The 14,654-nt window shown below is 40.8% G+C and overlaps 1 protein-coding gene across 1 annotated transcript in view; it reads left to right on the plus strand.

The window, feature by feature from the left end:
* Positions 1-2,925: 2,925 nt before the first annotated feature.
* Positions 2,926-14,654, plus strand: part of MMS22L (MMS22 like, DNA repair protein) — a gene marked incomplete at both ends in the record, with an annotated part of 92,635 nt that continues 80,906 nt past the window's right edge. Inside the window, 6 exons of the mRNA XM_084262541.1 lie at positions 2,926-3,113; positions 5,271-5,396; positions 8,475-8,527; positions 12,033-12,120; positions 12,211-12,388; positions 13,431-13,524. Of these exons, the coding sequence (XP_084118667.1) occupies positions 2,926-3,113; positions 5,271-5,396; positions 8,475-8,527; positions 12,033-12,120; positions 12,211-12,388; positions 13,431-13,524 (727 nt within the window). The remainder of the gene's footprint in view (positions 3,114-5,270; positions 5,397-8,474; positions 8,528-12,032; positions 12,121-12,210; positions 12,389-13,430; positions 13,525-14,654) is intronic.

A 14,654-nucleotide genomic window follows, 5' to 3' on the forward strand; every position in this document is an offset into this window, starting at 1 on the left:
AGGGTTATCCTGGGTACAGTTTTATTTAACCATGATGTACTGTTTTTTTAATTAGACAGGAATTTAAAGAAGGAAATGAGGGATTCTTACAGGCACAGGAGCAAATGAAGCATTTTTAATCACAGGAGAGTTTTCACAGCAAGCTCTAGCAGCAACAGCAAAACTTTTTATAGTAACTTTCTTGTTAGAAATAGAAGTTCCATACACTGCTGTTAATTTACACCCCAAAACCAGGCAAAACTGGGAGAGCATTTTGAAATTAAAAGAAAGTGAGGCAATCCAAACCAACAACATAATTTTCAAAAAGCCACTAGGTGCAGACTATGCATTTTTAGCTAAATTATGCCAGGCACAGGATGTAGGACTTTCTCCCTGGCCCCTGTTCTGTGGTGACTGTCACACTCAATGAAGGCCCTTTGGTAAATTAAGAGAATGATACCCAGCTTGAATTTCAAATACATTAAACACCATTTCCCATGCTTGATGAGAACTGCTTGCCTCTAGAGATGGCAGCAATACCTGACAGACATGGGAAAGGTGGATCAGTGTCTGTATGGCTTGAGAGAAGACCTGGACCTCTTGCTCATGGCTGTGAGGGAGCATGGGAATGAATGAATGAATGAATGAATGAATGGAGGCAGCTGAGAAGGAGAATGAAGTTCAGGTACAGGCTGGACAAGAAGGAAACCAAGGAAAGGTGGTGGATATACAACTTACAGGAAGATGAGGAAGCAGCAGTCTGATTTGGGGCACTTACTAGCAGTGTCAGGATGGTGGCATTCAGGTAGAAGTGGCTAGAAACCACTTGTGGTGTCTGGCCAAGCAAGGGACATCTAGAGAAGCAGTGACAACAGGGTGGTGGTGGTGGGGGGAGGTTGACGACACTTAGGGGAGCTGCGACAGCGCCATGGGCTGGAGGCAGGGGCTGCCAAGAAACCCCACCTAAATATCAAGAAGCAGGCGAGTAAGACCCTCACTGGTAACAGGGACTGGGAAAGGTGGCTGCAGAGAGGGTGTGAGGAGGGAGGAGGCCGGGGAGCGAGGGGCAGAAGCCACGGGTGGGCAGGAGTTCACGCTGAGGGGGAGCACGGCGGGGCCTGAGGGCAGGCTGGCCGAGGCTCAGCGGGCGCCGGGGGCACGCGACGGCAGGACGGGGCTGGCAGCGACCCCACAGCGGCGAGACCGACCGGCAGCGGCGAGCAGCCGCCCCGCGGGCGGCGGTTGGGGGCGCGCGCGGCGCTTCACCCTGAGGCGGGCAGGCGGAGGGGCGGGCGCGGTGCGGGGCGGGCAGCGGCGGTCCCAGGGCGGAGGCGAGCCGGGCAGCGGGGAAAGGAGGAGCGGCCGGCAGCCAATCGGTGGCGCGGCGCTTGCGCAGTGCTGGCGTGACGGTGGCGCGCGGGTCCTACGGAAAAGTGTCCGGGCGCGGAAGGAGAGCGGCGCTGCCGTCGGCGCACAGGTACCGAGTCACCTTTCCTGTCCGTGCCGCGCTCTCCTCGCGTCCCGGCTCGTCCGGGGGCTGGCCCGCCGCCGTCTAGCGGGGCTGGCGCGTTATCCCCGTCCCGGAAGCGTCTGCGGGAAGTGGGGAGTGACGCTGGGCCGCAAGCGTTATGGGTGGGGGTCGCGTTCGTGGCGGGTGCCGGCGGGATGCTGGTCTCGGCGGCTCTGTCGCCCCGCGGGTTGCGGCAGCCGGTGCAGCCGCTCTCCAGTGGGGCTGGCCTAAAGGGCTGCGGTGCTTCCCCTGGGTCAGGGGCGTGAGGGCCCAGTGCGGAACTGGCGGGAATCGCTGCCGGAGAAGCGGCTCTTGTCGCGGTTTTGTTTTCCCTGGTGTTTTCTACCGCGTGGGGCGGCTTTGGTACCCGAAGTTGGACAGGACCCTTTAGGTTTAGGGTCTTCCCTTCAGCTGCTCGTTTCTGCCTTACCAGCTGTGCCAACACGCAGGGCCCTGCTGTAAACTGGAGTACTGAAGTCACTCGCTCAGGAGTTGTGCTGCTTCACTGCAGGAATGGGGCGGGGAGGGGGAGGGAAGTGGCACAGAAGTCGTTTTCTGTATTTTCCTTGAGCTCATATTTCAGTTGAGCTTCTGTATTTCTAATGCCTGACTGTGGTGTAAGCTGGTTTCTGCAAGGCTGCTGTCAAAAACTGGCAGCGTTTAAGTTAAAAACTTAATTAAACTTAATAAGTTGAAGACTTATAAACTTAATTATTGAGTTAATAGTTTTGATTATATTGTAGAACTCTGTGGCACCTGTTGCCCAGTTCTTCTCTTTCAGTATGCTGTATAAAACATTAATTCCCTGGTGTACAGAGGTATTATGTATACAGTGAATTCCCTACAGTTCTGTATACAGGATGCTCCTGGACATGATCTTCATTCTTCATTTGCTTCTCAGATTCCCGTGAAGTCAGACTTTTTTAGTAGAAACTTCCAACTTGAGCTTTGTGAGAATCATTTTCTGAGTTCTAAAATTTCAGTATTTCAGGGCTCCATAATTATCACGTGGGGTGTATTTGCTGCTTATTAGAAGGAATTTGAGCTATGATATTTCCTTAAAATCATGGACAATTGGGAGCCTGTGCTGTATGCTTTATTATCATAGCATAGCCACTGTGGTTGAAAAACAAATTGTTGTTGAAAGTAGCTTGCCCATGCCTTGTACTGCACTTCTATCTCCTGTTTTTTTAACCCGTGTTGGTTTCTGTAGGGTTAGCATTTCACTGATATGATTCCCTGAACAAGTTGCACAAAGTGGAAGTATTGTGTAGCAGGGCACGAGACCGTGATTGACTGTGGTATCTCTGTTAGTTTGATGTTACAGGTTGTCAGATCTTGAGCTGAAGGATTATGGGAACTTGCAACAGTAAGAAAATTATTTAAGGAAACACCATGACTGTTTTTTTAATATGTCTATTTGTTTTCTGGATCAGATGGCAACAATGAACAGTGACTTTATGGATTCCTCCACACCCCTATTTCTTACTGAAAGCTTGGAGATGGAAATGGAAATGGAGAAGGAGAACTCAGAGCCACCTTGGTTTTCCTGTGCTTTTGACAACCATAATGGAGGGAGAAGCTTCTCTGCAGAGTCTTATTTAGCAAGTGGATCTCTTAAGAGGTATGGGTTATTATCAGTTTGCTCTTCAGCTCTTACGATCTTGATTATCAGTTCGGTAGTATACCAAAGTGGGAAGGGAAGTTGTGTTGTTACAATGCTTTGAACAGCATTTCAGGTCTAGTTCCTAGCTTTGTGAACTTACTTTAAGATTTTGTAAAGGGCCTGTTAAAGGCCTGCTAGGACACTTCAAAACCGGCCTGGTGGGCAACAGCATTTGAGACCCCTGAAATTTCTGAGGAGGCCACAGCATTGCTTTTTCCAGTCATATGCCCTATTCAGTGCTGGCTCCTTCTCTCTTTTCCACATGATAGAAACAAACCTGCTCTGCCCAGCTTCCCCAGATCACTACGACTGTCTCTTGTAGCTTTAAGACCATCTTTCCCAGAATTCTGGCTTTGCACACATTCTGGATTTAAGGTTCAAAAGTCACATATGTAACAAGTAAGTATTTTCTATGAGATTCTAGAACGTTGCTCTAGTTCAGCTTCTTTACTGTCTGTGATCTATCTTAGCTTTCTGTGACATTTGATGATCCTGCAAGTGTTGTCTTGTTTTTCCTACAAAAGCATAATCTTTGTCTGCTCTCCTGCCTCATATTTTGCATTGTTACTTTGGATTTTTCTAATCTTAATTTCCACACCCTTTTCTGGAGTTTTAAAGGGGATTCTGTTGCAGCTTCCCCATTCCCTACCTTTTTATCCTTTTTTGTTGTTGTTGGATCAGAGCATGTTCATTCAAATTGATGTCAGGTAAAGGAATGAGAGTGTCTCTGCGTGAACATATCAGTATGGATTCCATATTGACAAAGAAGCATTTCATGACAGAAATGATTTTATGTGAAAACTCATTCAGGAGCTTGTGTATAGATAGGTTGCCCATGTTACCACAGTACTAACACTGTTCTGTTGATTATTCACCTTGTCTACTTGGACTGTAAATTCTTGGACAAGCCTGCATGTGAGGGACTCCTCTGTTGTTGTTACCTAGGACAGGAGTAACTGGATTGAACTGCTAAAGACTTCAAAACAGACCAATGTTTAGGCAGCAACCAAATGAACTTCAGGTGCTGTGGGAGGTTGAGTTGACTGTTCAACAGATGCTTTTTCTGCCTCTGAGGGCTGAATTGGTAACAGTGCACAGTTCAAGAAGGATATGAATTCGGTGTGTAATATAATGAAAACCAAGTGCTTGCCCTGTACATCTTTTTTTATTTTTAAAAATAAAAATATTTCTTACATCTTGGTGAATTCAGCTTCACCTCCACTGAAGTATTTTATGAAAATCAGTGGGAAAATTCTGAAATTGCTTGCTTTGATGTCTTCGTTGTTGTTGTTGTTATACAATTTGCTGTAATTTTTTTTGAAAGCACATTTATGCAATATTTTTGTATTTTCACAATTAGTAATGTTTTAACAATCTATACGGATACATGATTTTCTTCACTTTGATTAAAATGTTAATTTTGATTTTATTTATTTTTTCTTTAGCCAGAGCAAGGGGTTGTCATGGCCTAGTGTTAGTTTAAGCTGTAATGATGCTTCGCATTGTGACCCTCATTGTTCACCTGTGTGGAAGAGTGCTTTTATTAATGGATGTTTATCAGTGCAATCTTTATAAATGCTATTAAGTTTATATAGAATCATAGAATGGTTTTCAGTTGGAAAAGACCTTCAAGATCATTGAGTCCAACCATCAAATATAATGGACCAAGTATGTATTCTAGAGTTAGATGTTAAGCATGTACATTGAGACAGGTTCAAACGTGCACTTACAGTGAGCATGTTACCTGACGTAGCAGACCCTTCTGCTACAGGCACTGTGTATGTTATATCTCAGCCCCTTTGTAAGGACGAAGATGTTTCAAGGTGGTAGCCTGTTAATTTGTGTTTCTTTCTAAAATATAATATACTCTGTATCTATATCATGGTTTTATGCTTCTGAAGCTAGGAGTTGTCATATTTTATGTACTATATAACATTTATAGCAATATAATATAACAAGCTGTCTTTTGAGAGTGCTGCTACTCCTCCCTATCTATAGTATACATGTTACTGATATGTTGATAAAATATTAGTGATACATAAAGTAGCTGTGGATATTACATTCCCCAGTAATAGACCCATAAAATACGTTAATATTGTTGGCTCTATTTTACAGGGTTTTGCTGAGGCTAGATCCTTCTCCTAGTGACTATGAAGATGATGTAGTGGAAATGTTTGGCTTTCAGTGGGTTACTGAGACGGCATTAGCTGAGTCCTGTGGACTTCTCTTTGGATTAAATAGGTATAGTAATTTTAATGTATTTTATAACTATCCACTTCTGTAATTATACCCACCTTAAGCATGCAATAAACTTGTCACATTTGTTGATAATAAAATCATAAGACTGTGGGCTGTGCAGTATGTCCAAACAGGTTATGCTATCTCTCTAACACTCCAGATTGTGTTGGGTAAGACACAGACAGAATTGTGTGAAGAAGCAAATTTTGTGTCACAAACTTTCAGTATTATGTGACTTAATCAACTTCTAAGCAGTGTGATGTGTGTCTTGGCCATCGCCAGATAAAAATTGATACCTGCCCTTATTACAGCAGCATTGTCATTAATTTAGATGGCTCTGGCTTCAGAATGTATGAATAAACTATTTTAAGATTTCCTTGAATGAGACTGTGCTACCCATATAATTACAGTTGTCTTTTGAAGATTTTAAGTCCTTTTTTTGTGCATAAAGAGAAGCGGAGGTTAAAAATCAAATACTGTAAATGCTGGATGCAGCACTTTCTTCAATTGTTGGGATTAGGATAGCTCCAGCAATCTCTTCAGATACAGTTACTCAGTGTTTGACTAATTCAATGTAGATGTTTAATCTGGTCAATGCAAATACACAGATCACCGATAATCCTCTTTGCTACTGATAATCCTCAGGATGTACTGCAGCACATACAGAGAGTGGATGGGAGAGCAGCTTTTGTGTGGCGCAACAAATATGCGAGATATTCCATCGTTCCTTTTATTGTAGTGGATTCTTCCATCCCTTTAGGGTATGACCAAGGCCATGATGTAAAACATCATTTATAGGGTCTGGCTTATTGAAACACAGTGGCATAGATGGCAGGAGGTATATTAAAACCAGTGTTATTTGGCTTTTCTTGTTTGAGGCAAGCTTTTACTTCGCTGTGGTTTAAAAAAATTAAAAATCTGATAATGAAGGGGTTAGGATACCTTACTTAAAAGGAACAGTGTATCCCTTTCAGCATTTAGTCTGATCTATTTAGTAATATAAAATCATTGGGCAGTGAGACAGTGACGTAGTTATCTTGTTGAATTAAATAGATTTTTTTTCTGTAATATGAACTGTTCTGTAGTTGTAATAGAGATGAACATAAGGCATAATATATTTAAATGTGGCTTTTCAGTTATTAAAGCTACACATGTTTTAAGACCTACTGAACTGGTAAGAAGTCAGGATCTCAGCTGACTTTTGCCTATGATTGTTGGTTGCTAAGCTGTCTTTTGGTGTGACAAGTCCCTCTGTATCTTTCAGTTCACTTAGTCATAAAATGGAATACTTTCATTTATATACAAATTGACAAGTAAAAGTAGGAGAACGCCTTTTTCCATTATAGAAATCATGTGTACTAAGTACAAGTTATAATGATTCTTGAGGACAAGGTGCCTGTAAATAGTTCAATTTATAAAGTGAAATATCTATGTTTAAACACATACTTGCAGAAACATGGTACTTTTAATGTGTCTGTAAATACTGGCTTGTTATTCAATATTTTAAAATATTGTAATAAATAATGTTGTATTGCAGAACTGCATGGTAAAAAGAATTCTTACCTGTGACTTTTTATGTGATTGGAGATGTGTGAGTCTAAGATCTATATAACCACGTGAGTGGGTATATTAATACAATATATCTTTGTTTAATAAACAGAAGTACTAGTTTAACTGTCAGAATATTTACTTCCAAATCAAATGATTTAGTGATTAGCAATGATGAGGGTCAATCTTGGAGGTACAAAAGCAAATTGAAATTAATGATTACTATATTATGCTTCTCCTGCCCACTTTGTGTTTTTATTTTGACAGCCCACAATATTCAGTCTTTACTCAATTCAGTTCAGTCTCTTTTCCTGTATGGCTTCTTTCTGACACTGTCTCTCTAACCTTCGGCCTCAACAGCCCTCTTTCATAAAGTCTTATTGCTTTAGACTTATTTCCTTTCCACATGGTTGAAATACTTGGAAAATTCATGCAGAAACTCAGATTTTATTAAAAAAAAAACCCCAAAACCCAACAACAAATAAAGGTTATCTTGAGTAGCTGGAGTGATTTTATCCAAGGAAGGAAGGAAGAGATAAGGGAGATAACTTTAATGTGTGCCTGCCCTTTAGTATGCGGGTTGCAACCTGGTTCTTTTGTATCCTCATGGTCCCTTCCTAGTTTTAAATGTGGGTTTTGGGTTTTTTGGGTTTGTGGGTTTTTTTTGGTAGAACGTTTGATCTGGGTTGAGTCCAAGTTTCCTGGTTTTGAATCCTTTAGTAGTTGCTGCTTTGACGGTAAGCAATGAAGCAGAGAGCATCTTCCTCAATTTATGCAACATTTTCTGTCAAAAGTCTGTCTTATAGTTGCACTTTCCATATATTCAGTTTAGTACCATGTTGTCTCTGGGGAGACTATGCTTGAAGACCACTTGAAATTAACATCTATTGCAGAATATGGCTGAGTATGCACCTATGTTACAGATTTTTTAAATCTTCATTTGCAGTGGCAGTTACCAGCTGCTTTAAAAATTCTCTATCCCCCTTCAAATCTGAACTGAGTTTTAACTTTTCTAGAGACACCTTCTCGTTTTACTCTACAATTTTCTTGCCATTTATCTTTGGGTCTGAAGTTAAGCAGCAGATCACCCTAAACTGGAAGTGGGAAAAGCTGCTGGCAAAATTTACTAGTGCTCATTCACAAATGAATTAATCTAGTGTACAGTGAGGGTATGCCATGAGGACTAACTTTCAGGTTTGTTCTGTTGTCAATTGTGATGTAGTTACACTTATTGAAAGATCACTTATGGGCTATGGCTCTCAGGGTTTTGTGTGTCTGCTTGTTTTTTTCCTCCCCTGGTACTTAGCTGATGTTGTATTTGTTGTTACTGACTTTAATGTTTTAAGAAGCAAAAAAAAAAAAGGGTCCATTTTGATCCCTTCATACTTGGATGCATCCGTTCTTCACACTAATACTTTTCCCTAAGTTACATTTCTACAAGTTCTTTCAGAAATACAAAACAAGGAACACCTCTTGGTCCTCTCTGCTCTTTTACCTATATGAATACTATAAACCTTTGTATTCCTTTAATAGGCAACAGATATACAGACTGGAAGACCTAGTACAAATGGGTTCATCTGATTTTGGTAAGTTTAACACATTTAATTTGATGATGGGATTAGGTATCTGACTACCTTTTCATTATGGAAGTGTTACCACAGTTCACACTCGTGGCACACTTCAAGAGCCAAAGCACAGAACAGCATAAACCTGCAGTAAAGGTACAAATACAGATACTCTACAGGTACTGTGAAAATACACAGTGGAAATACAGAGAGTCTGGAACAAGATCTGCCTATGTAGAAGGTGCACAGGGCATTCCTGACATTGCTGACCACCTTAGCAGTGAATTTCACATCAGTTCGACTTAAGCTCTTACCCTTAAAGTAGAGTTTGGCCAAACTATTAACTTCTTTAAAAATAGAAAGTTGTATCAGAACTCCCAATAACCATTTTAGTTCCAAAGGTAGTGGGTTGGTACTTTTTTCAGTGTTCTTTGCCTTATATTTAAACGAGTTAGGTATATTTGCTTAATTTAGAGTTATTTACAAATTTAATTTATCTTTGTAGCAGGATCAATAAAATGGGATCACTGCAAAGTGCTTTGTTTCAATTAAATACTGAGGCATGAGGAACAGTATGTTTCGGAAGCATTATTGCAGCCTTGGGCTTATTGTAGTTTGAAGGCTGATTTGCTTAGCAAGTTGAGAAGTTCAGTAATTACTCAGAAATAAACTGTAGTATCTTCTCATTACAGATAAATTGTTCTAAGAGTACAAGTGAATATTTTTGCACATTATTATTGTTTTGGTTTGCTATTGTCATGCTCTGCCATTTAAATCTACCTGGACTAGTGCAAAGCATTTGACAGTGTCCTGAACAGTATCCTTATCTCTAAATTGAAGAGACATGGATTTGACAGATGGACAGCTCAGTGGATAAGAAATTGGCTGGACAGCTGCACTCAGAGTTATGGTCAACAGCTCCATGTCCAAATGGAGTTTAGGGACTACTCCTGTTCCTCAGGGGTCAGTACTGGGCCGAGCATGGCTTAATGTCTTTGTCTGAGACATGGACAGTGGGATTGAGTGCACCCTCAGCAAGTTTGCTGATGATACCAAGCTGTGTGGTGGAAGGAAGGGATGCCATCCAGGGGGACCTTGACAGGCTTGAGAGGTTGGCCTATATGAACCTCATGAAGGTCCACAAGGCCAAGTGCAAGGTCCTGCACATGTATTAGGGCAATCCCAAGCACAGCTACAGGCTGGGTGGAGATTGGATTGAGAGTAACCATGAGTTGGGACAACTTGAGAGTGTTCATGGATGTAAAGCTCAGCGTGAGCTGGCAAAGCTCAGAAAACCACTGGTATCCCGGGCTGCATCAAAACTAGTGTGACCAGCAGGTCAAGGGAGATGATTCTGCCCCTCTACTCTGATCTTGTGCTATTCCACCTGGTGTACTGCATCCAGTTCTGGGGTCCCCAGTACAAGAAAGGCATGGAGCTCTTGGTGTGAGTCCAGAGCAGGGTTGTGAAGATGATCAGAGGGCTGAAGCATCTCTCCTAAGAAGAATTGAGTGCTGGCCTTGTTCAGTCTGGAGAAGAGAAGGCTCCGAGCAGACCTAAATATGGCCTACCAATACTTAAATGGAAAAGGGGTCTTACATGAAAGATGGAGAGGGACAGTTTAGCAGGGAGTGTAGTAATAGGATGGGGGGGAACAGCCTCAATCTGAAAGAGGGTAGGTTTATGGTTTTTTACTGTGAGTGTGGTAAGGCCCAGAGCAGCTGTGGCTGTTCCCTCCCTGGCAGTGTTCAAGGCCATGTTGGATGGGGCCTTGGGCAACCTGGGCCAATGGATAGTGTCCCTGTCTATGGCAGGGGGTTAGTACTAGATGGTCTCTGAAGTCCCTTCCAACCCAAACCAGCCTAAGATGCTATGATTTAATTTCTTATCAGCCTTAATGATCTTAGGAGTCTTGTTACTGAAAACTGTGTCATGTGGAAACTATGCAAAATCTTTCCTTATGCTTTGTGTTGTTTTGCTTTTTTTTGAAAATGCCTGATCTGTTTTTAACGCTCTAGTGTTCCTGTTTTATCCACTTATTTCATTGATCAATGATTTATGACAGTATGCAGAATATTTTTGTAGTGAAATACTGTAATGTAAAGTTTTGTTTAAACAGAACTTCCAAGATCTTAGGATAAAATATTTGTAATTGCTACAAAGCAGAAGTAATATCTATAAATAATTCCTTTAGAACAGAGTGATTTGAGCTTCTAAAACTCTGGTTCATTACCATAACAGATCCTATGGATTATGTGGTGCAGATAGGCTGTATGCTGGAATATTATGGTACCAGTTGATTTGCTTCACTCAGTGAATTTTGTTGCTCAAAAGATACTGAGGTAGGCTTAAACGCACAGATCTTTATTTGTGGCATGTATGCCAGAACAAGCAGTGTACATGAATGTAGAAGTTATGTGAAGGGGATGGGGCAAAGAAAGGGGACAGAGGGAGAGAAAGCAAGAAAAGGAAAGGGGAGACTCTCCGGTGACCCTCTAGCGACATGAGCGAAGGAAACTGCCTTTCCCTGGGCGTGCAGTCCAGTGCGGCAGATGAAAGTTTTTGCTATGCATCTCCTATAGTGTGATAATACTTTTCACTGGGGCCCGCTCACACTCCTCATTTGCTGTTCCCGTTTACGGTGCTTTTCATAACGATTGTCACATACTTAATCAAGTCCAAGTATTGCAGGCTGACTGGCTGCTGAGCATTTCTATCTGTCTATTATTGGGGCAGTAGTTATTTGGTATTTAAATTACGGTATCTACTTTGTTACACACTAAGTTTTATCTTTTTCTAATGTAAGCTGAAAGCTACAAGGCAAGGAAGGTGTGGAAATAAGTAAGGAGTGATTCCCATACCAGTGTCAATAGCTTCCAGTGACTCCCTTCCAGTGCAAGGATGGTGTTTGAGCTTGAGCTTGCATGTGCAAGGTAAGGAGGGTAACACCATGACAGGAGTTTCAGAGAGCAAAGGAAAGGAGGCACATAGCTGCAATAACTGGCTGAAAGGATACAAAGCTGCTAGTCAAGCTTCAGGGATGTGGATGGCCACCTCTTAGCATGACACATCTTAAGGCACTGTGCAAAATGATTCTTCCTAGGGAGAGAAGTTACAAAGTATGCTTCCAAGTAAGCTTTTGGATGAAGTACCCCACAAGAAATGAATGCTGAGATATTTTCACATGTGTCTTCTTTGAAGGTGTCTTGGAAGCAGACAGGGAGCAGTGCAGCAGGACTGAATGATGTCTTCTAGCACTAACTGCTTGTCTCTGTCACTTTTCTTGAAGGACTGGATGGCTTCTTTTCCCTCTGTACCTGGATATGTGTCTGAGATAAGATAAATAATATATGCCTCTGGCAAGATGACTTTTAGAAGTGGTTGTTTGCCACCAGCCACTTCCTAGGTTGTCCTCAGAAAAGAGGGTGGTTTTTGAGTGGTCAGGTTATAACTACAGTGGAGAATACATGTCATGTGAGTCACAGTGTGGGCATATCTGCTTTAAGCTATTGATCTCTTACTTCAGGTCAAGCTGCAAACTTGCATTCTGAGGCAGAGAGCATCAGGCGCCAGTGTGTGGAGTTTCTGCACTATGTGAAAGTTTTCGTCTTCAGGTAAGACTTGCATACAGTTTACTACCTTACGTACTGAGCTCTGTGTAGCTGCTTCTCACCCGTTTTCCGATTGTGGGTATGTGTGTTCAGGTATCTGGAACCCCCTAAAGAGGAAAATGGTGGAATGCTCCATCCACATGAAGAACTGGAAGCTCAGTTACCATCAATGCTGGTTGAAGAGCTTCATGCTTTGATCATGCACATTGGTCACCTTTGTGAACTCCCTAGTAATGTCCTGGCAGCATTTACCGTTCCACATCAGGCAAAGGTATGTTAATAGTACGTACTCAACTTCATAAGTTTTGGTTGAATGAGAATTAATCTTTAAGCTCAAATAATTGAAGTTATGCTTTAGAGGTTGGGTTTGGGTTTTTTTCCCCCTTTATTAACTAAGTGTTTGGCAAACACAACTGATTTGCTCTGGATTTTCTTTTGTTGCTTGTATTTATCTATTTAATTTTATGTTTTATAGGTTTTGGGATTTTTCCTTCACTATACAAATGATAGTACCGATTACAGGTAGCTAAGTAGACTCGAATTAGTGTGGCATGTTTAAAAATTCATCAGTATCTGTACTTACTAATGCTTAAAATATCTGAGCTTCCCAGTAGGAGGGGCACTTCTTAAAAAATAGAGTCTGACATCTGACTCAAAATAGAAAAAGAACATGAATATAATGAAGAAAAATGCAGATGTGGAGGTAGGCGCTGCAGCATGAAACACTAGTGAAGTATGGACCATTAAGATTTGTGCATACATACAATAACTAATCTTTTAGAAAGAAACAGGGAATTTCACTCCTAGTTTGTATGAACAAGTATGTGGAGAGGAATGATTCATTGAGAAGCAGAATTTTGAATTTTTCTGTTTAGCTTGTCAGTAGGGCCACTGTTGAGCTGATGAAAGAAACAGTAATTTCAAGTAAACTTTAAGGCAAAGAATATTTAAATTTTATAATTACTTTAAGAACACACTTCATCAGTGTGTGTGCTACCTGATGCTTTTATGGAAAGGGAAGAACTAAGTGTGTTGTAATTGTCAAGCTTGAATCAAGACATTATGTTTAAATTTAGATCAGATAAACACAAACATCCTCTACAGACAGAATTAATTGTCATGAAGGCTTTTTTTGTTTGTGTTCTGGGTTTTTTTCCTTCAACTCAATGGGTTGTTTGTATGTTACAGTGTATTTGACCGTAACTATCCCTAATGTTCACTGCAGGCAAAATGTATATCCATCTTCACATGTCTTAGTACAGGATCCAGAATTTGCTAAAGAAATGTTATAAATATTGTGTTTCTAATCACAGATCTTTCCCCCGTCATGGCATTTACTTCACCTCCACTTGGATATTCATTGGCTAGTATTAGAAATTCTTCATGTACTAGGTGAAAAAATGATGAGTAAGTATACAGGTTTTTTTCCTTGAACTTATTTTTGTGCATATGAGTATACCTAGACTTCTTATCTTAATTTGTGCAGAATCTTTACTACTTTAGGTAGTTTTAAAGCATAGCTATATTTAATCAGGTTCTTCGAGAACCTTCATTTAGCTCAACTTAAATGAAATAGGATTTTGTTCTATCAAAACTTGACCAAGATTAGGAATTTGTTCTCAACCAATGCATTAAATATTTAGTAATGATACTCTTTCTTACATTGGAAATAAAAATGCATTTGCAGAGATCCAGAATGCATATCAGTGAACAAGTTTGATGAAAACAAGATAAGGAAAGTGTCCAAGGATGGGCTAGAACAAAGAATCTCAGAACAGATAATTCACATTGTTAACCATATGCTACGCTAAGAAAATATTGACAAAGGAAGAAGCCTCAGACAGAGGAGCTTGTAAAAGTACAGCAACAAAAGGGCAAGGCAATAGTCTTTTTTATTTATTTTTTATTTAAAAGGGCAAAAAGTAGATTGATAAGAGTAAGCTCTTCATAGAAGCTAGATAAAAAAGGTCATAGAATGCGATTGAAGAACCCAACTTCAGAGTAACTCAGTTTGCTGAAGAATTCTTAAATACAAAAGAGAACTTTATTTGCTTTGTGAGAATTACATCTATTGTTCATGTCCCTGCTAGCAAAATCTCAAAAATGTATTTTCTTCTATAATAATTGTGTCAAGCTGCTCCCCCCTCCCCGTATTATAAATTTTCAGTGTAAGTTCCATATAGTAGTTGCAACAGTTGGAGTAACGTTGAGGTCTAGAAAGAACGCACTGTATGTCTAGCCCAGGTAACTCTGGGAGTAGTTCTCACCTGGTCTGAGTGCTGTCCCAACACACCCTTGTTCAGATTGATACATCTTCACTGTCTCTGCATGCTTGTGTTACTGGATAATGTGCAGGATGGCTGTTCTACAATTCCAAGGGGTTTTTTTATTATCCATTGTGGAATAATCTGTTTTTCTCTTTTTGGTCTTTGAGGAGAAAGGATGGGAAAACTGTTGGAGGCAGTTTATTGTCCAGAATTCTTTTTTTTTCCCAGATAAAGTTCTGAATAGTAATGCACTAATCCATTTTCATAAGA

Source organism: Gallinula chloropus, assembly GCF_964237585.1.
Source record: "Gallinula chloropus genome assembly, chromosome: 3".
NCBI lineage: Eukaryota > Metazoa > Chordata > Aves > Gruiformes > Rallidae > Gallinula > Gallinula chloropus.